Genomic DNA, 27,399 nt, shown 5'->3' with positions numbered 1-27,399 from the left:
GCCATCCACCCAGTCCTTCCTGGAGGGGCAAAGTCAGCTGTCCTGCCTGGGGGCACTGGAGGGCAAAGCATCCATCCCAGCTGACCCAGCTCCCTGCAGCTTTACAAAATGAGGCCACGGGGCGTCTCCCTTCTGGGCCCGGGGCGCTTGCTTCCTTCCAGCCTGGTATTTTCCTTCTCGATTTTTTTTTTATTAACTTTTTTTTTTTTTTTTTGCATAGCCCCGAGGGATGCGCAGCCGTTGGAGGAGCTGGGAAGTTATCAGCCAGGAGATACCAGCAGCATGATTCACTGCCTGGCCCCTGCAGGCTGCTGCAGCCAGATGGATGCCCTCCCTACCACCACAGCGAGGTACCGTTTACAGACCCCCACTGCCTGGCCCATCCTTGCTGCCTTCCCCTCTCTCTGCATTCTGGCCCCAGCATCCTTCCCCAGGAGGGCAGGGGACAGCAGCACAGTCCCCAGCCCTGGCATGGCCACAGGCATGGGGCCAACAGCCAGGATTCCCGCAGGATGGATGGGGTCCAGCATGCATCTAGCTGGGCAGGAGCCTCCCAGCAGCCACCTTGCAAGGGCTTGGGGTGCTTGTAGGTGGTCCCCACCTCCCGCCAGTCTGCAAACAGTTACTAGGACTGTTATTATGGGATGACAGCAGAGCACCAGGGAGAAAGTCTCGCACAAGTGGGTAGGCAGTACTGAGGGTCCCCCTCCATCCTTCTAGCCACCTGCAGGAGCGGAGAGCCCCAGGTAGCAGGAAGAGCAGGTTGCTGCACCCCAAAATACTCCATGCTGTCTCCAATCCACTTTTATTCACAATCACAAAATAACTTACCATACAATAACACAGGCACGCACAGCACAGCCCCGGGCACCCTCCCCTCTGGCCACGATGCTACGGCCCAAGCTCTGCCCTGGCAGAGGCAAGCTCCAGCGTGGGGAGCTGTGCCCCCTCTCCATCCCACGGGATGCTCCATCCCCATCCTGCTCAAAGTACAGCCTCGCAGGCGGCCAGAGGAACCTGTGCATGGTGCCAGTGCGTGTGTGTTCCCCGCCCCCCCACCCTGGGCTCCCCATGCCCTGCTGTCCCCCCACCCCACCCTGCCCTGCCCCGCTGGGTGCCAGCAGGTGCTCCCCCACCCCCGTGCCCACCCTCCGCGCCCCCGAGCAGTGCTGGTGTCGGCGGTCTGTACAGCATGGCTGTGTGCTCCCCGGAGCCACGAGCCTTGGTGCTCTCGTGTGGGGCCAGGCAGGCAGTGGGCAGCGGGCAGCCCTGCCCTCCCCGGGTGACGACAAAGTGCTGATTTTGGAGGGTGCCGAGCATCTCCTCTCCCACTCCCCCTAGAGTGGAGGGAAGCGGGTACCACGGCTCCATCTCCCCCCCAGCGCCGATCCCCATCTCCCTCCCCCCCTGCAGGCAGGTGTGCTTGTCCCTGGCACCCTGGGGTGGGCACCCATCCCTGCCCAGCTATTTGCAGACACTGACCCACTCGGTGATACGACACTCCTCACAGGCCACAAAGCAGCACCAGTGGAACTTGCAGTTGCAGCGCTCGCTGCGGGTCTGCCGCAGGATGTTGTGCCCACGGCCGCAGCACAGGCTCTCGCAGTTGTCCATGCCCGGGCTGGTCTTGTTGCACAGGCGCCCTTGGGTGCCCAAGGAGTCCAGGGCTGGTTCCCGCTCACAGAAGTCGGGTGACTTCTCAAAGTAAACCAGCTCGCTGATGCTGGCCCGGCGGCGATGCCGAGCGTGGCCCGGCTCCAGCTGCCCAGCATTGCGGTTGTGGGGTCGGATGAGGGTGGCCCCATAGAAGCGGTCCTTGAGCAGGGACCCCACCAGACGAAACTCGGGTGTCACCTGCCAGCAGGTCTTCAGTTGGCAGCTCCCCGAGGTGCCGTGGCATTTGCACTTCCTCCTCATGTTGTCCATCACCACCTGGGTGGGGAGGGGAGGACAGAGGGGTTAGCACTGAGGAGATGTCTTTTGTGGGCCGGAGAAGCCATCACAACTCTCTATATGGGTTGGCACTATGACAGTTGGCCAAGACAAGCAGCGATCAGAGCCCTGGAGCTGCAAAGCCAGCAAGGCTGCACCCTATTGCTGTGCCCAGGTTCACCTACGTCCCTCACCTTGTCCCTTCCCATTCTGGTAGGACCGAATGGCTTTTATACTCCAGTGAGGGACCAGCCCCTAAAGGAGTGGGTGAGCCACCCAGCCCTAGGGAGGACAAGGAGTCTGGCCCTCACCTTCAACCGCTGCTTGGCTCCAGCAGCATCAACCTGACCATGAACCCCAGTTGAAGCCGGCACAGCTGCATCTTTGCAGCCCTACTGGGGCTCCCAGCGCAGGGGTCCCCCCACACCTCACCACTCAGGAGCACTGCAAGCGGGGCACACAGGAGGGATGCTTTTCCCTCCCCAGAGCTTTCCTTCTTTAAAGCCCCAGCTCTGGAAGTCCCAGGAGCAGCTCTGCTTTTGGCTCTTGCCTGCTTTCCTGAGGGAGCCCTGGGTGCAGCACTGAGGGGCTGAGGTGCTGCCTCCTGCCATCACCCAAATGTCAAGCAGGGATCAGAGATGCTCACAAGTTTTGGAAGGCCACAGCAAGGCTAGTACCACATGTCCACCCACTGCGAGGGCCAGTGTGCGAGCTGGGCTGGGGCTTACAAAGACTATCAGAGACTGATCCCCCACCCAGCACCATGCACCAGGGTTCGGGGTGAGCCCAGGGGACATGTGGCCCTGTGCATGGTCCCATCCCATGATGCCAGCCCTACCCGGCTGCCCAGCTTCACGCCTGACACACGCTGCCTGTTCCTGCGCCCTCCCTGGAGGGAACGCATGTGCAAGGAGTGCCGAGTTTTGATAGGGGTGGGTAGTTTTTACTCCTTGTTTTCTTGTTTTTGAGTAAATCTCCCCGTTGCTAAGCAGTTATGGTAATGAAGGCAGGTCAGGGAAACACGCCTGGAGCTCAGGGCACACGGTGGAGAGGTCTGGGCTGGGCTGGAGTTTGGCTAGAGTCCTGTCTCCTCCTGGGAACAGCCTCCACCTTGCAGGTAACGAGCTGCCTGGCCTCTCTGCCGTGCCCTGGGTGTGCCAGCTGGGAACACCAGCTGTTCGCCACCATCCCTGCCACCATCCACAGGAACACACTGGCACCATGACTCCATCCTTTCCCATATTCCCTCCCTGCTCCCTTGGCTGGACCAGGGAAAATCTGCATATAGGGCTACGGCTGGGATGGTCACCGCCAGGGTGGAGGGGACAGTGGAGTGACAGCTGGACAGGGGCTCATCTGGGGCTATGGCTGGTCGCAGCAGGGGCTGGAGAAGGCAGTGTGTGTATGCCATCTCCGTCACCCAAGCCATCACCATTGAGCATCCCGACCCACAGCACCACAGCACCCATCCATCCCTGCCCAGGGATGGCTTGTTCTCCCTCCAGCATGGGCAGCACAGCGGGTACAGGATCCTGTCAGAACTGGGAGACCCAAGAAGGACCCAACTGAGCCTCAGCCTCATGCTTTTGCCATCAGATCTCCTCCATCCACCCCTACCCGGCCACATCCTTCTCCCATCTCACAGACACCCGGGTTCAGCACATGCCTGGACTTGCCGGTGCTTTCTTTCGCACATTCCCAGCTCCTCCCAGACACGCTCATAAGAGCTTTATCGTAGGTCTTTGTTGTGAGGGTAATGGGTAGTTCCTGGCTGCCTTTCATCCTCTCTTGCTCTCTGATCTGGCAGGTTAGGAGGACCTGCAAAGCCTCTTGCATGCTCCTGCTCCTCCTTGCTCCCTTCCAGGGCTGCAGGACACCCACCTTAGTCTTGAGTTGGAATAGGAATCCCTGGGGCAACCCTTTGTTGGTTGCCCCATGGCTTACTATTCCAACTCAAGACTAAGGTGACCACTGCCACTGTCAGAGGATGCTGCTCATCTCCTGCAGATGCAATCCCCTCCCCAGCTTTGTAGCTGGATGCAAAAGAGTTAAAAATCAGCGTGTGTCTGCCTGGTTTCAGACCAGGGACCTTCTGCATATCAGGCGAACGTGATAACCACTACACTACAGAAACCCACACCCATGGCCACTGGATGTGACCATTGCTGGGACTGTTACCTCTGCCTGGCATTGGAGGGTCTGAGCTGGGAGCCAGGCTTACCCATGTGCAGAGCACCCTTGGGACACACAGGGACCGTGAAGAGGATGCTCAGCGTCAGTGAGATGCTAGAGAGCCCTGGCTGCTGCAGCTGCTCAGTGCACGGAGAGGGATGGCGCATGGCAAGGCATGGCACATGGCGTGCTTGTCCATATCACTGCTTTGCTCAAGGGATTCAAGCCTCGGGACTTGGAAGAGAGGACCACAGAGCTGCTGCATCCAGTATGGCCACTCCTTTTTTGGGAAATCCCAGCAGATTGCTCCTTATTACAGGAGAAAGATGGTCCTAGGAGTGAGGAGGGCTTGGGTGGATGTGGGACCCACAGCATTGCTAAAAGAGCAGGCAGGGAGGTGGAGAACCCATCCCCAGGCAATGTGGACAGCAAGGTGCAGCCCTGGTAATAAGCATGGCACCGGCAAGCACAGACCAGGCACAGCATCGTCTCCTTGCTCCAATGCACGGCACCCACAACCTGACCTGCAGACGGGCTCACACCCTCATCTCAACAGGGTCCCTGAGCTGGGCAGCCTGTCCAGCCATTGCTTCCCTACCTGCTCTGGTACCATCCCCTCCTTTAGCTCTTGGGTCCTCCTCTGCCTCTGCTTCCAGCTCCCAGGCTTCTTCCATCAGTCCAGCTCTTGTCTCCGAAGCCACTAAAAGCTGACATTGCCAGTCCCATGCCTACCTGCCCTCGGGGACAGGCAGATCCCAGGTATTTTTCCTACTGCTGGATCCCACAGGCACCGCATGGTGACATCCCCCCTGAGCAAATATTCCTCTCTGACCTTCCTCTCCTTCTGCAGGGGGCTGTGGGGCTTCCCTTGGGAAACAGACAACACAGACCCCAAATTTCTGAGCACTGCCAAGAGTACTAGTGGTTTGGGGCAGGCAGAGCTGGAGGAAAGCCAGGATGAGCCCTGCAGCCAAAATTGGGATTGGGGGTCTTGCCTGGCGTAGAGCAGAGCAGCCTGCAGAGGATTTACCTGCCTAATGCTGAGCAAGCCTTCACCACATGCAAGCAAACAAAGCCAAACAAGCAAAAAGCTCTGGCTTTCCCCGGGCATTTACAGCTTGGCCAAACTGGGACGGCTTTTCAGGGTGGTAAAGCTCAGCTCCAGCACCAGGGCAGGGCACACATCAAGGTCCTGCTCTGCAGCGTCCCCATCTCACAGCTGGCTTTAAACTTGCTCAAAGCAAGAGGCACGTCCAAATGGCTGAGCCATCCCAGGGAAACACTCCCTGTAGAATTCTGATCTTTAATTACTTATTCCCACAGCCACTACACGCCCCTCTGCATGGCCCTGGCAGTGTGTCATTGGGGTCTTCAGGACAAATGCCCCTCTGGATCCATGGGATGGCATCTCCCTAGAACCTGCTGGGAGCAAAGCCAAGCAGAGAAATGCAGCCATCCTCCCAGCCCCTCCTGCCTGCACGCTTCTTGTCTCCAATGTCAGGCTGCTTTTAAACATCAGCTTCCAGACAGAGAGCGCTACTAATTAGCACCTTTAATGAGACCTGACATCATGAGAATGGAGGGGAGGCTGCACTGCTCGCCCAGGCAGGCTCCAGCACCCCCTTGGAGTTGGGGGATGAGGCTGTGGGATGTCACCTCTGCTCCCAAGGGGATGCTGCACTTCCCAGGTAGCACAGGCACCGGCTGCCTGACTCAGTCCTGCTTACATCTGTTTCCTCAGGGCACAGGCTCCCCCTCCAGAGGCAGAGCTGCAGAGGCTGTGCTGTGTCCCCTCACTGGGACAGTGCATTGCAGCATCTGCCTTCTCAGACCACAGCAGTGACCTTCTCCTCCCCAGCCACAGCTCCCTCACACTGCAGCTGCCCAATGCCAGTTCACCCAGTCCCTCAGTGGCAGGAGCGGGACTCATTGCTGTGCCATCCCCATAGCACCACAGGTGACAGTGGCCTGTGGAAGTGTCCTTTGTCAGAGGAACAGCAGCGATGCTTGGAGCTGCCCTCCCCAGCAGAGATGCTCAGCAGCAGGGCTGTGCCACTGCCTTTGCTCTGGGCAAAACTGGGCAGAGGGGTTGCCTTGGGGGCAATCCCATGCTCACACATGTCCCACCACAGCCAGCACGAGCCCTCACAGACCTCTTGTGTGTGTCCTGGGGACCCTGTCCCTGCCACCATCGACCCACACCCCTGCCCAGTGCCCTGCTTACCTGCCGGCCCACGCGGTTGTTGTGCAGCCTCATGCGGGAGTGGATGTCTCTGTAGGTTTCCCGGGAGTCGAGGAAATCCTTGGAAAACTTCTCCCCATAGTCCACGTCGGGGCTGCACCCTCCCCATTCCCAGGAGTCCTGGAGGCCGGGGGTCTCAGCCGGCATGTGCTCCATGTGCACCCCGTGCACCATGCCTTTGCCGCGGTTCATGGCCTCCAGCTGGAGACGATGCAGCTTGCGCCGAAAAGCCTCCTCATCGCCCCGCCGCTTCTGGTCGCAACCGCAGGCCTGCAGCTTGCCAAGGGCGCAGGCGTTGGAGACGGCGTGCACCACGCCGGCGGCTGCGATGGCGTAGGCGAAGGCGCTCTCCCGAAAGCCTGTGAGGAAGGAGAGAGCGGGACTCAGGCTGGGCAGTGTGATCCCTGCAGGGAGCTGGATGAGCCCAGCAGCTGCTGGGGTGTAGGCAGCTGGAGGTTTGGCTTGTGCCTTGCCTTGTCCTAATGCACCAGGTCTCACCTGGACCACGAGCGAATCCTCACTTCAGTGCTTTCCAGCCCCATCCCCACCAGGACACTCTGCTGCCCTGATGCCCAGCCCTGCTCTGGACGGGACCCCAGCTCCCACCATCACCCTGCTCTCACATGACCCTGGGAAATGCCACCATGGCATTGCTCATCAGAGCGTTATGGCTCTGATGGGAAAGGCAGCTTCTCCTCCCTCCCCTCCACTCAGTTTCCCACTATATTAAATATATTAAATATAATTCTGGCTGAGGAACACTTCTGCTGAGGAATGGGCCATTCCTGCTTACCCACAGGGTGCAGAATTAGGCAATAACAGGAGCAGGCAGCACTGCCTGTCCAGCCCCATCCATCTGCCCGTACCCCCTCCCTCCCCAAGCCCCGCCAGCTCCCGCAAGAAGCTCTAAATGTGATACCACAATGGAAAAATCAAGCATCCCTAGTTAGTTAGAGCATGCCGTGACCACACCACACACTGCCAGGGCTGGCAGCTGGTTGTCGTTAAACACCGGGGAGCAAGGACGTCCACAAGTGTCATTAGCTGGGGATGAGGCGGATGGGGAGAGGGATGGGTCCCACAGCATGGGCTCCACAGGGCTACGAGCGGGGTCTGCCTGAAGGCCACTTGGCTTCACAGCAGCCTGGGGAAGAGCCTCCCCTACCTGCGAATATGCAAAGTAATATTTTTATTTGTGGTTCCTGGGCCAAGTGGGAAGCCCGCAGTGCCCTTTGCTTCAGTGCGCAGTGACTGGCCCCAGCACATGGAGGGGAAGGAGGGAGAGCCAGATTTTGCGCCATGGCTTCACATATGACTAAATAAATAGCTGGAGTTCACCAGCCTCTCCCCCTCCATCGGACAAGAGCACCTTGATCAGCCCTGGCTTTGCTATGGCTGAACAGATGAGGGGTTTGGGGGCATTTTCTCCCAACAGAGCCATGCCACCAAATGGGGGTCTGGGGCGAGTACCCCAAAGCACAGATCCCGGGCAGGAGCTCTGCCAGCTCCCTGCATGCGCTGCAGAGTCATGAGAGGTGAAAGTACAACTGTTCCCTGTCGCCGTCGCCCATCCTGGGCAATGCTCCCCATCACACATGTCTCCTCGGTGGTTCGCTGCCGCCCGCCGAGCAAACACTATGATCTTATTAAAGGGAAATGAAACACAGCTCGGAAACCTGCATTTAAAGTCACGCTGCTCTTTTGTGTGTTAATTTGACACCGGTGCATTTAAAAAATTAACGAGGCGCTGCTTAAAAGCCAGCGGGAGCCTCTCCCAGCTTCCCCTCGGTGTGGGACAAGCTTGCTCTCAGCCTGCTTCTTTCCATGCACAAGTTGAACAACATTTTTCAGTGGGCAGGTAATGGGGCTGCTGGTGCGTACGCTGCGCAGCCTCCCTGGGGAGAGTGCTGGCAGGCAGCGCCTGCAACACACCCACATTGCTGTTAGAGCAGGACAGACCAAATTTGGGGAACTTCAGCCCCCACGTGAACAATCAGGATGGAGAAACAGCACAGGAAGGCCCCCAGGATCCCCAAATCCTCCCCATATCAGTTCTCTGTCCCCACAATCTGGGTCAGCTGCAGCCCTTCATGAGACAAACCCGGGCATGGTCCAAGAGCAGGGACTTGTCACTGCCACCTCACCCAGCATCCCTGGCTCCTTGCACAGCCAGTACCTGGGGACGGCGGCAGCAAATCCTCCACCTGACGCGACACTCTCCTCTTGGCCCTGCCTTTCCGTTAGCCTCTTTCTCACATATTTTTCCAGCCTAACCAATAATTTCCCATGTGGCATCTCCTTAAAATACCTTCTGGAGCCCAGACAGAAGCTCTACCCCACCCAGTTCGTCTAGCAAGCCTGTCTCCTTACAGGTAAAAAGTCTGGGTTCGTTTGGTGCCCTCCATGGCTTGGAAACCCTGGGTCAAGCCCCAGCCCTCCTTCCTCCACTGCTCTCCAGCCACGCACGAGCTGATGGATGAGGCACGGGTCCTTGTCCCTGGAGCTGCCATCCCCCAGGCTGCGGGCAGCGGATAGGCTTATTCTCAGGACTTGACACCCCAGTGCTCTGGGAGTCTTGTTGCCATCTCACCGTAGTCACTTCCCTGCACAGTATCACCCTGCCAAGCCCTGCTGCTCCTCCCTGCCTTCTCCCCTCCTTCCCTCACCTGCTTTCATGGGGCGCTGTGAGCAATGGGGAGGAGGGGGCCAGGGCAGCGTGAGGACCACAGCAGCCATTCCAGTGTGGTTCTGCTTGGAGGTCAGTTTACATTCCTCACTCTACCCCAGCCACACTAGAGCCCGGAGGATTGCAGCCAAGCAGCGAGCAACGTGGCTGCAGGCGACAACCACCAGCCTCACGGGCTTGGCGAGGGTGGGAGCTTCCACGAACCACAGCTGAGCGCGGCATGCGGCAGCCAGCCCCAAGCCCTTCAGAGGGAGGCTCTCCAGCTGCCCCAGCTACCTAAGACCTCAGTGGTGATGTCTGAGTCACCAGATCCCTCCACAGATCGCAGAAGAGGCTGTAGCTGTGGGAGGTGTGAGGGGAAGTATTGCATCCTGCAGGGAAGAGGGAATGGAGGACACCACCCTGACACCACCACCGGCATCCAGCCTGCAGTGTACTTAAAGCACTGTGCTGGACAAGGAGGATGGATCTGAAATCTCACTCCCAGGTCAGATCCCAAAGTGGCTTTCTTAGCAGGGGAAAACTTTCCCTGTCAAGTGCACCCAGGAGATGGGAGGCCATTCAGCAGGACCCCAAGCCCCAGCTGGCACTGGCTCTGCCATGGATGCTGCCATTTCTCCATCTCTTATGTGGATGCGGAACCAAGGCAACAGACCTAGCTCAGGCATGGCTGTGGACAACGTGGTCTGCTGGGGGAGGGAGAGCTGGAGTCATGGCCTTCCTCCCATGGCTCACCAACACATCTGGGCAGTGATGCCCTCCCAGTACCTGCCACCGCGGCACCCAGGTAGCATTGAGGGAGCAGGTGGGACAGCCTGGTCCTGGTGCACCCCAGGGATGCTCAGCAACCCCCTCCATGGGCAGCACCCCCCATAATGCCAGCAGCACATTGTCCCAGCCCCACTGGCTGGCAAGGTGGAGAAGAGCTTCTCCCGCCACCACCAGTCCCAACACGCTGCTTCTCCCCCAGCCCCGCTCCCTCCCCTCCCCTCTCCCTAATTAAACTGCAGGTGAACCTGCCAGGGTCTGGCCCCACGCCAGGTGCTAAACACCTCCCTACAGATCCTGACTTGCCTCCCTGCACCTCCTTGAGCATGCCGGGGACAGCCTGCAGCCCTCATTCCCCATCTGCCCACAGCACTCTGAGCCGGCAGCCCTCAGCACTCTGTGGGCTGCAGGGAGGCAGGCTCAACCCCGCACCTCCAGGGATGCTTCCCAGTCCCCAGGGTCTTGCTTACCACCATCAGCTGGGGGAAGGTCCAGGGAAAGAGGGCACCCACAGGGATGCAGCTGAGCATCTGAAGCACCCACGTGCACTTTGGGGCCAGGTGGGCAAAGCCCTTGGCTTGCCTGGGGGTACTGTAAACCTTGCCAGCAGCCCAGCTGCAGATGTGCCGGGCCAGGCGCTGCAGTCTGCGAGCACTGGAGGTTGGCTGGGGCTCTGCAGAGCTGGGCGCCAGGGTCTTGAGCTTGGCAGCGTCTCCCTGGATAGCCGTAACAGCACCTGCCTCCTTCCCTGCATGGCAAAGCCCCCCCAAGCTCTTGCTCACAGCTGGCTACGTCCCAGCACCTGGCGTTTCCAGCCTTGCAGGGAGTTCCCCGCTCCTTGCTGTACGAAATCAAGGTTTGGCCGTGGCTACACAGACCTGATGGCACCAGGGAGCCCTTCTAAGGAGGGCACAGGGCATGCAAGCATCACCTCCAAAGGCCACAGGAGGAACAGCAAGATGCTGCACTCCAGGGCCATGTCCCCTCCAGCCACGCACCCCTGGGGGCCTTCAAGAACACCCAGCCCCTCTGTGGGTGCCCCATTTCTTTCAGAGCTCCATATAGATGGGGTTGGGATGAGCAGAGGGGAATGCTCAGGGAAGAGGGATCCCTCAGCACACCTCAGCCAGCCCCTGCCTGGCAGCTGGACAGTCCCAGCCCTGCTGACATCGCACCCACCCATGGGTGCACACATACCAGAGAGGACAAGGGCTCGGTGGTCCACCACTATCCGCAGCTTCGTTTTTGACATGCACCCAAGCATGGTTTACCCCAGACAAGCCATACAGTGCCCAGCAGCCTACAGATGCTATGGGGGGATGACATACTGGGGGCAGCTGGCCACCCTCTCCAGCAAGATGGACACAATCGTGCTGGAGCAGGAGCAGGGGACCTCTCTCAGTTACTGGTGCAGATGCATCCACCTGCCTCCACCTCACTGCTCCATCCACCCATGTATGCCCCTGGGGCCAGAAGAGGATGTCTTTGCCAGCACTTGGAGGGAGAGGGAGAGACAGCAGAGAGGGGTAGGACCAGGGACAGGAGCGGAGGGTGCTGGCAGGGGTGACAGTGCTAGGGAATGGGCAGGAGGGTGTCAAGGACCTAGGCAGCTAACTGAGAAGCCAGGAAGGACATGAGGAGGATTTGCAATGGCATTGCTGTGCCTGGATGCACATGGAGGGGACATGGGCCAAGGAGGACTGGGGTTGTAGATGGCACTGGAGTCTCAGCAAGGGGTATAAGGGACACCCCACACCCCAAGGGTGCAGCATCCAAAGACAAAACTAGAAAAACCCACAGCCCATGGGGGTGTCTGAAAAAAAAAATTAGGCTCTGTGAGAGCGGGGGTAGTAAATTCCTGGGCACCCTGCCCCGCTCACCCTCTGCTAACCTGTTGTTGTGCCTTGCAGCCGCTGTGTCCTGCACCTCAGGCATGGCTGCATCTCCGTGCTCTGTCCAGGATGCTGTCAGGATCCCTGTCCCCAGCTATGCTGCCCAGATGCCCTGCCAGATTCCCAGCCCTGACCGATTGGAAGCCTCCCTGCTCCTTCCTGGCTCCCCAGGGCTTGCACTCAAACTTCTGGGATCAGACCAGCAGAATGGGGAGACAGGCACTCATTTGCCACTGTCCCCTGCTCTGTCCCCAGGGGATGAGTCCCCTGGCTCCACTGAGTGCCTGGATCCCAGGCAGAGCGTGGGACAAGCACCGTGTTGCACCCACAATGGCTCACGCCCATGCTAGGGAGGATGCGAGAGATGCAGGAGGACGGAGCGGAGGTGGGGAGCAGAGCCAAGCGGGGAGAATGGGAGGGAGAAGCCAGCTACAAATAATTTAAAGTGAGATTCACGCACGGCTGAACTGATGGCAGAAGAAGTGGGAAAAGGAATGAAAGATTAAAGGGGTCTGTCACTTCTGGTTACAAACAATGATCCTACAAGCACGTTGTGTTCCCAGGCAGGCAAGGATGGGGCAGGGCGCAGAGCAGAGACCTGGTCCCTGGGGATCAGATGCATTAATGCCTGTGGCATAGACCCTCCACCCCTCGCTTCCACTGCTAGCCTCTCCTCTGGCTCTGGGCTCAGGAAATGCACCCAGTTCTGATGGCTGTGTCCATAACAGCTGCAAGGCAGAGCTCAGAGCTCCAGCTCTGTTACTGAGGGACACGAATGGGCTGGAAGCAGGCCAGGGCACCAGCCTCAAGGCTTGCTTCATGCCAGAATGGCTCCAAGCAACCACACGGGATGGCTTGGGTGTTCAGGGCTCATCCTGCACCCTCTGATGCCAAAACAGGAGTGCCACAAGGTGCCCGTCTGCTCTGCTGCTCCAGCTCGACCTCCATCCTTCCCTGGTGCTGGGTGCTGCATCTCCATCTGAGAGAATGGGATCCCACTGGTGCTGGGAGCCTGGGCTGAGCCATACCCAAGAGCTCAGAACTGGCACAAGAGTCCAGGGGCTGTGGGAGTCCCCACACCCCTCGATCACAGCCCTGAGAGCAGGAAGAGTGTCTCAGGCGGCGGTGGCACCTGAGACACAAAAGAGCTGCAAGTCACCAGTCACCACCAGACCTGTTGGGCTGAGGGAGGGATGCAGAAGGTCAGTGCTCTCTGCTGCTGCAGCTTCTCACCCAGCCTGGTGGGACCTGGAGCAGGGAAGTTCGCCTGGGTGTGTGAGCGACTTGAGCCAGCAAGTAGTTGTCTCCTGCCGCCCGAGGAGACTAGAAGTGAACTGCATTCCTCAGAGGACCTGGAAATACCTCGATGCTTATCAGGGCTGACGGTCCCCACCCTCCCTGCCAGGCCCTAACCTGGGTGCTGCTCACAGATGGAAGAAACACTGCCCTCCTCCAGGCACCGCAGTCACTCCACGGCAGGACCGCAGCCCTGATGCCACGCATACTCCAAGGTAGCATCCCTTCCAGCAAGGTTCTGCCCATCTGCCCTGGACGTGAGGGACCTCCTGGCACCAAAACACTTCCGTGCTCCCCTCTGCAGCCATCTCCCCACCTGCTACAGCTGCCTGGGGGCTCCTGCCACCACAATCCCTCAAAGGCATGTAAGACTCAAGCTAGCAACCTCTCTGTGAGACTCTCCTCACAGCCCCAGGGAGAGATGTTGCAGGGTGTGGAAGGATGTTTGGGGAAGTGGGGACAGAGACACATCTCTGCTGGGCACCAGGCTAGGAGGCTTCCGAAGAGGGTAGGTGAGCAGCATCTTTAGTAGTCTTCTCCTTCCTCAGGAGATGGAGGAGTGATGTGCTTGCTGGGCACCTTGCCTGCCCTTAGCACCTGGCCTGCCTGCCACTGGCGCCACATAATTCTCTCCTGCCCACAGCCTGGGACAACAGGGCCTTTGGTGTGTGCCAAGGCCCAGGCTTCAGGAAGGGCACTTAGATGAGAAGATACAATCAAGTCCTACAGAAGGTCCCATCAGGTCACAACACTGATCTGCACTGTGCAGGACAAGCCCCTCTGCACCCCCAAGACTGCCCCTGAGAGGAAGGAGTATCAGCTGGGGAGTTTCTGATAGACACAGAGCCAGCCATACCTGCAAGGGAGACAAGGAGACCCTGCACCAGGGCTCAGCAGACTGTGGAGAGCTAGGAGAGCTCTCCCAGCAGCACAGGTTGGGGATCTGTGGGCAGGTGAGCTCCCAGCCCCACCATGCCACCATGCTCCATGGTCCCATAAAACAGACAGCCCTCAGCTCTCTGCACTGGGGAGCCAACACAAAGGCAGGACACCAGGGTGACAGGCTCACAGAGCTACGTCCCATTAGCTAGGGGCATTTCTGCGCACCATGATGCACTGAAACACCATCCCCAGATCAGGAATGTGCCAAGATGCTCACTGCATCCACCAAACTGAACCCCAGAACATGGCATCCACCTTCAGACTCACCCCACCCATGGCACTGCTCCAAACACCAGCCTACACCGCATGGGGGGAAGATGCCAGAAAGCGGTGGGGCCTGGAAGGAGCCTTGGGGGCAGCTGGGGCTGGGCAGGGAGGAGCAGCTCAGGACAAGGGCCAGCACAGGTACAAAGGTGCATGGAGAAGAGTCCAGCTTTGCCCCAGTGCAGTGCTGCTTGGTCTGAGAGACCCTGAGGTTTCTGAGGTTTCATCTGCCTTCGTCCACGGGGATGCTGAAGAGCTGGCCTGGTCCCCTGGGCCAGGGGAGAGCTGTGCAGGGGCCCATGGGAGCCTGTGAGGGCTCCAGAGAGGAGGGGCTGGTCAGAGGAAGAGGAAGGAGACTGTCCAGCACTTACCTCTGCTGAAGATGATGCTCTCATAGGGGATCTTGTTCTTGGTCTCGAGGCTGGAGCAGTTCCAGCGCTGGTCCCGGAACTGGTGCTGGCACTCATGGATAGCGATCTGGATGCCCTGGATGGCCGAGGCGGTGACGTCGGGGTGGCGCACGCACACCTCCAGCTGTCGCCGCGTCAGCCCGGGCAAGGTCAGGCACACCGTGTTGGCGTTCAGCACCGGCTCTGACGGCAGCTTCAGGCCCAGGATCTCATTGGAGCAGGAGCTGGGAAGAAAAGGGAAACCTGTGAGCTCAGAGCAAGCAACGTGCCAACCACCCACTGCACCTTTGGGGAGGGGGAAGAGCTTGGGGTGGACACCCATGGGGAGGGGAGATGCTCCTCAGCCCACACTGTACCCGCTGCTTATAGAGAAGGCTGGGAAACCCCTGGGCACAACAGCAGCTTAGCCAGGAGGAGATGCCCTGGCAGCACTGGGGCTGCAATCGTCTCAGCCATGACAGCACAGCCTGGACACCCCAGCAGCCTGTGCCCATGGGCAGACAAATTTGGCCTTCCTGCCTCTGTAGCCCAGCATCTGCTAGGGCTGCACCCCCTCTGTGTTCCCCCAGGGATCTGCCCTGGCCATTCAGTGCAGACTCTCGGGCACAGACTGCCCCAGCTCACCTTCCCCAGAGACCGTGCATTTCCCCCTGGGAGAATCCGGAGACCCCAGAGCAGGAGATCCATCCCAGGTCCAGCTTCATCCCTGTTGCAGGCTTATCCCCTCCCTGCATCTCCCATATCCCCTGGAACTGCTGGTCCTCACAAGGGAGGTAACCAGAGGGACCGGCCTTTTCCTGCTAGCTCAGCTGGGAAATTTGGAGCCAAGCACCCTGCTGAACACTGTCAAGCTCCAGCTCCCAGCAACAATCCCAAATCCACTGTCACATCGCAGCCCCACCAGACCTGATGCCTGCCACCACAGAAGCACGGAGACCAGCAGGTGGATGGGTGCAAGGGGAGACACACAGTCCATGGCAGGGCTGCAAGTACCTATACAAGTAAACATGCTGCCTGGGGAAACAGGGAGGTAGATGGGGTGTGGGGAGATGGACAAAGCATGTCCAGAGAGAGGTGCCTGGAGCCAAGACAATGGTACACAGGACACATAGATGGGGAGAGGGAGATGGAAGGGGAGGAAGTGTCTGCCCTGCTCCAGGGAATGGCTTGATGGATCCTGGGATCCATAGTGTCCAAGCATAGAACCTGCAAAGCGAGCAGTAGGCAGCGGGATGCCGAGGAGCATCCTGCAGCTTCCAGCAGGCTCCATCAGGAGCTCAGCACCGTCCTGTGCCTTGCTCAGAACAGCTTGGTCCCTGCTGCGAGCTCTCTCCAGGCAGGGCTCCCTCTTCCCTGGGATGGCCAAGAGCTGGGTCCCTGGGCGGAGCGGGGAGCTGCAGCCCTTTGAACCTTAATTACAAAATGAGACTTGGAGGAGGATGCTGGAGGAAAGACTGCAGCTGCCTTATGGAGCATCCTCCACTCCCCCAAATCCTGCAAGTCTGATGCAAGTACATGGACAGAAGCAGCTCTTGGGGACCAGGGACTGACTTCCCCAGCTCAGCGCTCTCTCGGCACTGGAGGAAGGGCTCAGCCCCAGGGTCCCTGCTGAATTACAGCTTGCTCACGGGGGAAGGGAAGCTGTCAGGGTCAGGCTTTCTCCAGCTTCACAAGGGGGTTATGCCCACCCCACCACTTCCACAAGTGATATGTGGGTCTGCCCCAGTGCAAATCTACAGTGACTCCAACAAGGAGACTTGGGGTGGAGGGAGCAGAGAGAAAGTGACTGGAAAGGGGTGCATCCCTCCAAAGCTCATACAGAGGAGGGGAAATCCTCTGCCCAGCTCCTGTGCTCATTCACACTGTCAAAGAGAGCCCTGGCTGAGAGGAGACAAGAAGCGGGTCTGCAGCTACCATCACCCCCAAGCTCCTGCCCCAAGCACTGCAGAGAGCTTGTCCCCTGCCTGTCCTGAGCCAGCCACAGTGCCTGCCACCTTCTCAGAGGGCATCCGGGGTGGCTGTTATGGCCCTTCTTCCCATTGCACAGCAGGGAAACTGAGGCAGGGTCCCTTGTCTAGGACCCCAGAGAGCAGAGGACAGGTCCTTCTGCCTCTTGCTCCACCCAGGGCTCAGGGAGGCCAGGGACGGCAAGGAGCTGTCACCGTCACCCTCCCTAGGAGGACACAGCGCTCCCCCAGCTCTCTTCCCCCTTGAAATCTGGATTTAAACTTGATTTCACGGTGACAAGCCCCCAGGTCACAGGCTGCAGCGGCTGCTGCTTTAATTAATACAACTCCCAACGTTAACAAATTATATTTAAAGGGGCTGGAGGGAGGGGGAAGGGCGGGCGACCCCCCCACTCACACCAGCACCAGGGTTAACCCCTGGCTGCCCGCAGTGCACAAATTTGGGAGCGGGTGGAGGGGAGCTGCTACCCACCCGGGGGAGATGGAGACGAACAGGGGTGGTGAGTGTTGAGGGGACCTTTTTCCGGAAGGCAGGGGGCCTCCTCTTGCCCCCCTCGCTTCAGGGATCGGTAGAGCCGGGGAGGGGGACACAGGTGGATCGCCCATCCCGGTGCGTGTCCCTGGGGTGCCGAGTCTGAAGGCACCCATCCCGTGGGCACCGTCCCCCAAGACAGTGGCATCCCCGCCGGCACCCCCCCCACCCCCGGACTCCGCGGTGCCCCGCGGCAGCGAGGCCCGTCCTCCGCGCGGAGAGAGCGGGGAAACTGAGGCAGGCTGGGCGGGCGCTGGGGCGGCTCCGGCCGGGGAGGGAACGGGACAACCTCCCGGAGCGGGGGGAGCCGCGCATCCCGCCGGCGCTCCGCCGAGTCGGGGGGAAGGCGGAGGGGGGGAGCAGCGGCCCTGACAGCGCCCCGAGCTGGGGGGGGGGGGGGCTGCAGCCGTGCGGGACCGGGCCGGGGCGGCGGGACCCCCCCCCAGAACCCCCCGGGCAGCCCGCCCCCAGCGCGGGGCTGGGCGCGGCGGCTTCCCGGCGCCCTCCCCGCGGGGCCGGGGCGCTCGGCGGCGGCGGCGGCGGGGCTGGGGAGGGGGGGCAGCTCCTACCTGGGTACCCAGAGGCTGAGCAGCAGCGAGCAGAGTCCGTGGGCCAGGGCCGGGCGCATCCTCGCTGGGGCAGCGGCTGTGCGGGCTGCGGGCGGGCGGGCGCCTTTGGGGCAGGGGCGGCGGGGCTCGGCGCTGCTCTCTGCCCGCTTTGTTTGTTGTGGGTTGTTTGCTTGTTTGTGTTTTCCCCTCTCCTCCCTCTCACTGGCTCCCTGCGCGCCGGGGCTCGGCTCGCCGGGGCGGCTCTGCCATCCTCCCGGGATGCCCCCCCCGCCTCCCGCCGCCCCGGCGCCCGCCGAGCCCGGCGAGGGCTGCGCGCCCCCCGCCCTGCCCGCCGCCGCCCCGCCGCGCTCAGCCCCCCGGCTCAGCCCCCCATGGCGGAACGCGCCGGGGGGCCGGGGGGGCCCTCGGCCCGCGGGGCGCGCTCCCCCGCCGCTCCCCAGGGCGCCCCGGGACTCCGGGGCCGCGGCGGGCGTGGGCAGGGCTCGCCGGGCGAGCGGCGCTGCGGCTCCCGCGGAGCCCGCAGGCACATGGGGAGCCGCGGCCCCCCCGCCGCCCCCCGGTGTCGCCGGGCCGCCGGCGGAGCGGGCAGGGTCGCGGCCGGAGCGCCCCGGGAGCGCTGGGCGCGGAGCGGCGGCGGCGGCGGCTCTGCCTGGGATCGCGCTGCGCCGAGCATTACTCAGCGCCCGGAGCCCGAGTCCCGACACGTCCAGACAGGAGCCCGCGGGGGAAGGACGGGGCAGAGGGTGGCAGCGGGGCGGGGAGCCGGCGTGTCGCACGCAGCCTGCCGGGGAGGGAGCGGGCGGCGGGGGGGCGAGCGCCGGCCAGGGGGAGCGGGCGCGACCGGCGGGGGAGTGGGCGCGGGGAGGGGGGGCGCGGCGTGGGGTGGGCACGGCGAGGGGGAGCGCGCACGGGGAGTAGAGGGGATGTGGGGGGAGCGGGTACGGCGTGGGGGAGCGCGCGCGGGGAGCAGGGGGAGTGTGCACAGCGTGGAGAGGTGTGTGCGGTGTGTGGGCACTGCGTGAAGGAGCGCGCACGGGGAGCAGGGTAAGTGCGTGGCGCGGGGAAGCGTGGTCAGCGTGGGGACTGAGTGTGGCGAGGGCTGAGCGTACGCGGCATGGGGGACTGCGTGGGGTGGGAGGTGGGTGTGCGTGGAGCAGAAGAATATTCACGGGGACTTGGGGGAGCGTGCAGAGTGTGGGAGCGTGCACAGGGCATGGGGCAGGGTGCTATGGACATGGGGCGAGTGTGCACAGGGTGCATAGGGTACGGGGTGAGTGTGCACAACGCAGGTAAGTGCATGGCATGTGATAAGTGTACACAAGGTGTGAATGAATGTGCACAGCATGAGCATGCTCAAAGTGTGTGTGACTGCACAGGGTGTGGGGTGATTGTGCGTGGCGTGGGGTGATTGTGCGTGGCATGGGTGAGTGTGCACAGCATGCATGAGTATGGGAGCGTGCACTGCGCGGTGAGTCTACACTGCATGGGGAGTGTGTGTGCAGGGTGAGCGCAAGGGGTGTGGGGTGAGCATGTGTGGCGTGGTTGAGTGTACGCTAGGTACGAAGCGAGAGTGCGAGACACAGGGTGGGTGACATGGTGCATGGATTGCACGTGGTGGGGGTGAGTGTGCATGGAGCGTGGGGTGACTGCACAGCCTGATGCAAGTGCGCGTGGGGTGTGAGGTGAGTGCAGTGTGGATGAGCGTGGATTGAGCGTGCTTGGGGCATAGGGTGCATATGCAGGGTGTAGGATGAGTGCACATGGCACCGGTAAGTATGCGTGGGACGTGGAGAGAATGTGCACGGTGTGGGGAGTGAGTGTGCATGGAGAGAATAAATACATGGAACATGGACTGAGCGTGCACAGGGAGAAGGGTGTGCATAGCGTGGGATACGTGGGGACTATGAGGAGTGGGGATGAGTGTGCCCATGGTGTGGGGTGCACACAGGAGTATCAGGGAACTTGCGCAGGGGCTCGGGGTGTCTGGCACAAGCTGGGGGTTTGCAGGAAAGTGTGTCTGCTGGTGTGAGGCACATGGGTGCCTGTCTGTGTGCGTGGCAGTGTGAGCGTGACTGGCACATGCTGGGGGTGTTACTCTGTGTGTGTGGGCAGGTGCAGCCCGTGGAGGCACCAGGCCCATTTTGGGCTCCCTCAGCCCCATGGCAGGGCTGGGAAAGCAGCATCACGGGGATGCTGCCTTTGGAGGAGCTGCAGCTGTGGCGCTGGCTTTCCTCGATGAAGCCACTGAGTGCCCCGTGCCTCAGTTTCCCCATGAGCCCTGCCGGGATGGACACCAAGGTCATGCCTGTGCCCTTGGCACCATCACCCCAATGCTCTGGTATCCCTTTCTCTTCTGCGGTCCCGCTGGGCAGGGGATCTCCCATGTGGGGGCTTGCAGGCTGTTTCTGTGTCCTGCTGCTGCTCCCTTGGGGACAGAAAGGTGGCCCTTGGAAAGCCGGGGTAACTCGGCAAACACCATCTGCCCCAATGCAGCCCCTTGCCATGGGGACACTGTCCCCTGAGTTTGGGTCCCCACCCTGGGGCTAGGGGGGCTCCTCTTAGACAGTGGTGGGGGGGAGATGGCAGGCAGTGCCCACACAGCTCCCTGTGTCCCCAGCCACCACAGCCCACGCCAAGCTGGCGTTCGCACTGTGAACATCCAGGCAGCAGCTGGCAAAGCACTCTCCCCCCGGGCGGGCACCGCGCGTCTCCGCGCTGGCAGAGCAACACTGGCGGGGGCTGCCAGCACCGATTGCGTGTCGGTTCCTGTTTGTACTGGGGAGGAAAATGCATTTCCTTTGGGAAATGAGTTACAATCTGGGGTTGGGCCCGAAGGCTGTGCTGTGCCCACTGGGGACTCTGGGTGCAGGGGGGTGGCATCCCCGCTGAGGTCCTCTTTGCAGTCCTGGGGGTGCTGGCTGCTCTCCTGCCCCCGGCTCTGCTCCTGAGCTGTGGGGAGGTGGGAGAACTGGCATGGGGCTGGCATTTACCCTGCAACTTCTCTGCCCACGCAGCTTGGCAAGAGTGGGGTTGCAGACCCTACTGTGTCTGAGGGTGCAGCGCGGTTCCTTGCACAGCATCCCCTCAGCATTGCTGCTCCCATAGCTGCTGCCCTCCTGAATCCCCCCCAGCACCCAGCGGGTGACATGAGGTGTCCCACAGGAGTTTGGTAGTGATGTCAGGACGCACCCCAGCCACACTGCCACCATAGGATACTTGTCCCATTGTTGCAGGCTTTGACTGATGGGAGGTGCGGTGTCTGGGCTGGGCAGAGCACACCAGGGGACGTGGAGCAGTGGCACTCTGAGGCAGGGGAGCAGCCCCCACGCCCAAGCAGCTCCCCGGCTTGGATGTCCCCAGCAGGTCACCACAACCCCTCCTTTCTCAGGCACCCCAGGGATTACACCCAGGCATGTACTGCTCTTGACCTGGACTCACTGGAGGGTGTCCTTGGGGCTCCTTTTGGGGTCCCCCGGTAAGAGTGGGGCTCCTTCCCACTGGAAGGCAACTCCCATGTCTCTGGGGACCCTGGCACCAGGGCTCCGGGAGCGCAGATGTTTGTGTGTTCATTAGGATCTTGCGCACAAATAAATGCCAAGGCAAATCAGAGGGGAAACTCTTTCATCCTCCTCCAGCCCTTAATGACATAATCACTTCCAAGAGCGGGTGTCTCACTCGCACACTCCTGCTGACTTGGGGAGGAGGCCGGCTGCTGCATCCCACCGTCTCAGCACTCACAGCAGGGGTAGGCAGGGGAGGACCTGTTTCCTCATGTCCCAGCAATGTCCCGGGGCTGAAGAAGAGCCAGGTGAGGCCTTTGCTCCAGTCTTCTGTGTCACACCAGCAAATCCCTTAAGCACAAGATTAAGCATCTATTGTGGCCCAGGGAACCGGGGGGGCCTACAGGACAGGATCTGGCCCCTCCAAGCAGGAATGAGCGCAGGCAGGCATGTGAGACTGGTGGAGGATACTCTGGTCCTGATGAGATCATCAATGCTCAGTGCAAAAGCTGGGCTTTCTGTGAGCACCTCATCTGTCCTTGTCACTGCTGCAGCCCCCTGGTTGGGGACACATGGCCATGGGGCTGTGGGACCTGCCACCTCCCAGCTTCTCTCCCATCTCCAGCACCCCTCAGCAGCCCCACACTGCAGAGGCCAGTCAGGGGTGTAGGAAGCAATTGGAGCTGGCACGAAGAGTGTTGCTCCCCAGAGCCAGGGCAGGAAAGGTGTGGGGGGGACGACCCAGCACAGGGCACCATGGGGAGATGTCTTGGAGCTCCCCTGGCCAGGCCAAAGCACCCAGGCAGTTCTTGTCCTTCAGCAGCTCATGGGGTACCCCAGCATGTGCTTTGTGCAGGTGACCAGGGAAGCATCCATTCCTCTTCCTTGCCATTGTCCCTTTCCTCCACCCTTCTATCCCTCTGTCCCTCCATCCCCCCTACCAGCCCTCTGGCCCTTCCCTCCATCTTGCCAACCTTTCATCTCTACAACCCCACATCCTCCTGCCCAGCCCCCAGGCTGCCTGCACTTTCCCTGCTCCTTTCCACTTCCCTCATGCAGGAGCAGGTCCTGCCAGCACCCAACACCGCAGGCTGCACACCCCCAGGAGAATGGGCCTGGCTTTTCTGTTGTCATCTCCCCCAGGACCCCTTTCCAGCACCTCTCCACTCAGCCCATGGCTGTCTGGCTTTGTTGCCTCCTTCCCTCCTGGCAGGTGCCCTTCTTTAGACCCTTCTGCCTTGGGATAAGCAACCTCCAAGCCCTGTGCCCTGGACAATCATGCAGTGGTTTTCATAGGCACTAGACTGAGGGTCCCTGGCACCTCCTTGGAGCCGCAGCTCATCACTCTGGGGCTTTGGGATGCCCAAGGATGACCCCCTAGGGACCCATGGCAGGGAAGGGCAGGGGCAAAGGTCTCTGTGCTTTATCATGCTGCTCTCACTTGATCTCACACACTGGCTGCAGGCCCATGGATGGGACCAGGGGACAGCACAGGGAGAGACCAGCCTGCTCCAGCCAAGCACAGTCCTGGCCATGCCGGAGCCTTGGAGGGCCTGATGGCCCGAGGACCGCCAGGTCCAGCTGCTTGGTGCAGGATGGGGCAGCTCTGCTAACACAGAGCAGTGGTGCAGGGGGAAGCACGGGGGAACCCCAAAACATTGTGGAACAGGAGGATGAACAGAGATGGAGAAGCACTAGGATAGGCACTCAGTCTGATGCCACTGGGACCTGGAGGCCAGAGGGGAAAGGTGCTGGGAGCTGTGTGGCTTGCAGTCTGAAGCAGGGCATGAAAGCCAGTAAGGAGGAGGAGGGAGAGGTTTGCTGGGAGCCCATGCAGCCAGCCACTCACCCAGCCTTCGCCGTCCTGCAGCACATCTTTCCTTGCTCCCCTGCCTGGCAGCACCCATGGGACTGGAGCGACAGCTGCGTGAGTCAGGCCTGGGCGTGGGGTCATGGCGACCCTGCCTTTTGCGGCAGCGTTAGTCACTGTGCCAAGCTGCCCCAGCCCAGCAGCACCGGAGCCCCCAGCATTGCTGCCCTCCTGCTGGCTCACACCCTGTGACCTGCCCGAGTCTGCTCACAGTGACTCAGGAGCCAACCACACGGCCACCCAGCCAGCCCGGCTAGTCCTCCTGGGTGCCCGGGGCTGGGGTGCTGGCAGGGCCCAGGGCAGTGGGTGCACGCCAGCCCAGCACTGGCACTTGGCCACGGTGCCCCTCGTGTCAGGGTGGAGAGGCAGGATCCAGCCGCCTCCAGCCATCCCCGGGAGCATCCTTGCAGTGAGGAAGAACTCCCATCCTTATCCTCCTCTTGGCACCCGGCATGGGGTGCCACAGTGGCAGCAGGGTGTGGGGAAGGAATTGAAGCCCCACTGTGGGTACCATCCTGCAGGAATGTCGGGGCTGGGGCCCCCCCAAAGCACGCCTCATCCCACCCCAGCAGAGGGGCACCGCAGAGACACCCCCCCCACTCCTGGGTCCTGTTTTTACCTACCAACACTTCACCTTATCCAAATCCCCTCCACCCCCACAGCCTTGTTACTCACCCTGTAATGAAGGCAGCGGCCATCCTCCATCTCTGGGGAGGGAGCTCTGACTATGCCTGCCCCGGAGGGGACAGCTGCGGGAGAAGGGGCCACTGAGGCAACCGCGTGACCTGCTCACCCGCATGGGGACCAGCACCCTCCACCTATCCCCGGGGCCGTGCAGCCCTCCCTATGGGGGAGAGGTGCTCATGGCAGCGCCACACAGATGCGCTTGGCCAGTCCTCATCCAGCCACCTTCCCACTGCACCAGCTGGTGGCTTGGCCCTCTGGGGATGCACTCTCCTTGCCAGAGGCAGTGCAAGGGCTGGGACCCCGCGTCCTGGTCACACCAGCACCCCAAACAGCTCGGAGGCTGCCATAGGGAGTCCCCCTGCACAGCCAGCCCCAGTGACATGGGGGAGGCGGTGTGGGTGCCCTAGCCCTGACATTCCTGCAGGATGGTACCCACAGTGGGGCTTCAATTCCTTCCCCACATCCTGCTGCGTGGACAGAGCAGTGGCCAGACACCAGAGGGGGTCAAGGAAGGGAAGGCTGGAGGGGCACAGAGTCCTTGCATACATGGGCAGCAGCTCCAAACAGCACGCCTGGGGGTCTTTGTGCACCCCATCTCCTGCCTGTTGAGGGCTCATGCCCACTGTCCGCACCCTGTTTTAGGTGCCCTGGGTCCCAGCACATCCTCTTGCCTGGGTGCTTGGAGATGCTGCAGCAAGGCTGGCCTGGACACCCCTCCCCATCACCCAGCTCCCTCCTGCCAGAAGCAGGCCATCACACACACCGGAGCTGTCCTGGGAATTGGGCAGAGCCAGGAGCCGGTAGCGGTGGACTGGAGTGGGTCAGCAGAGCCCCCACGGCAGGCAGGGGTGAGCTGGACCCTCCCGGGCAGGTCAGGGTGGATGTGACTCTGTGGCTGCATGGGTGACATCTGTCACTGGGAGCTGGAGTGGGGACAGAGGAGGACAGTTGCTGGCAGCTCCCTGGAGGGAGCAGCAGAGCTCCTGGAAGGAGCGTCAGAGGCCTTCAGGGAGAGAGATCAGGGCTGGGCAGGCAGGAGCCCTGGCCCGGACACAGCTCCACAGGCAGGGCAGCGCCCGGCTTGGCACCCAGCAACGAGCAGGCAGAGGGACTGCAGCCACAAGAAGGGGTTTGTCAGAGGGTTTGGGTGCTGCTGTCTGAGCCTTCCCTTGGATGAGCTGGTATCCAGGTTTCTCAACCTCCCACTCATAGGCCTATCTGCATTACTCCAAACTTTTTAGAAAAGCTTTTTTTTTTTCTTTTCAAAAACATTCTATTTTTGGTCTCAGTCCAGAGGGGTTTTTTTTTCAAGTTTGATTGAATTAATCTGTCCGTCTGTTTTCAACTTGGGCAATTGAAGGAAGAACTGTGCTCTTCCCATTTGAAAAAAATTAAAATGAAGCCATTAATGTTACAGAGGTTTGTGATTCTTCTTTTTTTTTTTTTTTTAACCCAAATATTATAAACTTCCTTTTTTTCCCTTGGGAATATCCTGCGAGTTTTGCAATTTAAACTGCCCAGCACCAGCGATCTGGGCTACAGATGCACGTGTATGGCTACGCCCCCAGACTCCACAGCTACACGTGGCACCCCCATGGACACCCTTGTGCACCCCTGGCTCACACCAGCCTCCCAGAGCTGGGTTCAGACTGAGCATGGGGCCAAGAGTTTGGGAGGGAATCGGGGGGGCTCATACATCCTCCCATGCACACTCCCATGCACTTTCTCCCAAGTACAATACCACATGCCGCCATACGCATACACCCCCATGCACACAAGTCCAGCCCTCCATGCACAGCCACCTGCATATCCCTGTGAAGCCCCACGAGTGCCTGTGCACCCCCGCCCCACTCATGCAGCCCCATGCACATTCCCCCATGCCCACCCCTTTATGCTCCCCACCATGCCCTCCCATACGCACCCCCAGGCAAATTTCCCGGACATCCACATGCCCCCCCATGCACACCCCCGTACAGCCTCCCCGTGCGCTCCCCCATGCCTCCCATGCACACACCCACCCCCGGACCCGCCCTGCCTACCCCCACGCACCCCCCCATGCCCTCTCTCTCTGTTCCCCAGGCACCTCCCCGTCTCCGCCCTACGCATCCCCATGCGTACTCCCCATGCCCGCTCCCCACGGTCCCCATGCACCCCTCCACGCCCCCCCGCATACTCCCCATGCCCCCCCCCGCCGCCCTCCTCCCGCGACACCCGCCCTCCCCCGCCGTCCCGTCACGCAGCTCCCCCTGGTGGCCTCCCGGCGCGCGCCGGCCGCCCCGCATCCTGGGTTGTCACGGCGACAGTGGGGATGCTGCGCCCCCGGCCTGGGAGTGGCGGGCTCCTGAGGGCTCCTGGGGGTCTGGATTGTTGGGGGACTACTCGGAATCTGGGGGATGGGTGGTCCCGGGGCAATGCTGGGGAGCTGGGGGATCACTAGGGGGAGGAGGGGCTCCTGGGGACTTCTGGGGTGCTTCTAGCAGACTGGGATGGGCTCCTGGAGGTCTGAGGAGCTGGGGGGACCCCTAGGGGGCTGGGGACTTGGGAGGTTGCTGACAGGGGAGGCCTCTGCTGGCTTGTTAGGCCCTCTCCAGATTGCTGGGCCAGGTCCAGACTCTGCCTGGATACCAGCACCATCTGCCAGTGCCAGGGCCTCTCTTGGCTATCACAGGAATTAAATTGGCTCTGCCAGCTCAGGGCCAGCAGGGAGCAGTGGCAGGGAGCTGGAAGCCCCCACAAGAGCTAACTCTCCTCCATAGGTGGGCAGGGCACTTGGAGATATCCTGGAGGTGCAGAGGAGTCACCGCACAGTCAGTGGGCATATGCCTCTCTCCAAGTGAGAACCTCTTGTCCCTACGCTAGCTCCATTTTCCTGCTTCTTCCAGCTCCACATTTTTTGCTTTTGCAGTCTCCAGCCTTCAGATTCTGTGATTTGGGGCATGGCAGAGAGGGCACAGGTCAGATCCCCTACTCACAAGAACTACTTATCTTCTCCAGGGTTAGTCCATGATCCAGACCTCCAGAGCCACGTCTATGCAGCCAGGAGCATGAAAACAGCCCATTGTGGGAAAACTGAGATAGACTCCAGAGAAGGAGGTTGGTGAAGGTTAGAGCTGGGAGAGAGCTCTACCAGGCTCAACCCGTGCACTCTGACATCTCAGAGAGATTCAGAATCACCCAGTATAACTGGCCTCAGCCTGGGATAGCTCCAGAGGAATGCAGAGGTGATCCAAAGTTTCACTGGACCTGCCTCAACTGAGCCCCCCTGATGGGCAGCCTAGGGCTTGAGGTGTGCTCCAGTGTTTCTAATTCAAAGGGACCTGCTCAGCTTATGAAATGGGTCTCCACATCTCCCAGCACCTCTGCGGCTCCCTTCCTGCAGGGCCCTCCTGCACCCATGTGGGGTGAAAGAGGATGTGTCCTCCCTGTCCCAGACACACCTGCACAAACAGAGTAAGACACGTGCAAACGAACATGCTCGCGCACAGGCACATGAGGACAGTGTCACCAGCGTGCGCACACACACGCTGACAATTTGCCACGTATTCATAGACATGCTTGAAGACACACAGGCCCGCTTGTTTGCACACCCACAAGGGGCTCACACAAGCTCACATGCACACCTATGGTCATGAACACGCACACACATGCACGCCGAGCTGCTTGCATGCAC

At 60.8% G+C, this 27,399-nt stretch overlaps 1 protein-coding gene across 1 annotated transcript; it reads right to left on the bottom strand.

Annotated features, from left to right (window-relative positions):
• Window positions 1-1,409: 1,409 nt before the first annotated feature.
• WNT10A (Wnt family member 10A) lies at window positions 1,410-18,358 on the bottom strand. Its single transcript, XM_064453311.1, has 4 exons — window positions 17,673-18,358; window positions 14,566-14,828; window positions 6,329-6,705; window positions 1,410-1,932 (listed from the first exon to the last, which is right to left on the bottom strand). Exons 1-4 carry the CDS (start codon window positions 17,729-17,731, stop codon window positions 1,465-1,467), a joined length of 1,167 nt encoding a protein of 388 aa, XP_064309381.1. The 5' UTR covers window positions 17,732-18,358; the 3' UTR covers window positions 1,410-1,464.
• Between the last annotated feature and the right edge of the window lie 9,041 nt (window positions 18,359-27,399).

The sequence above is a fragment of the Phalacrocorax carbo genome, chromosome 5 (assembly GCF_963921805.1).
Source record: "Phalacrocorax carbo chromosome 5, bPhaCar2.1, whole genome shotgun sequence".
NCBI classification, from domain to species: Eukaryota; Metazoa; Chordata; class Aves; order Suliformes; family Phalacrocoracidae; genus Phalacrocorax; species Phalacrocorax carbo.
This window is presented reverse-complemented; position numbering and strand designations above follow the sequence as displayed.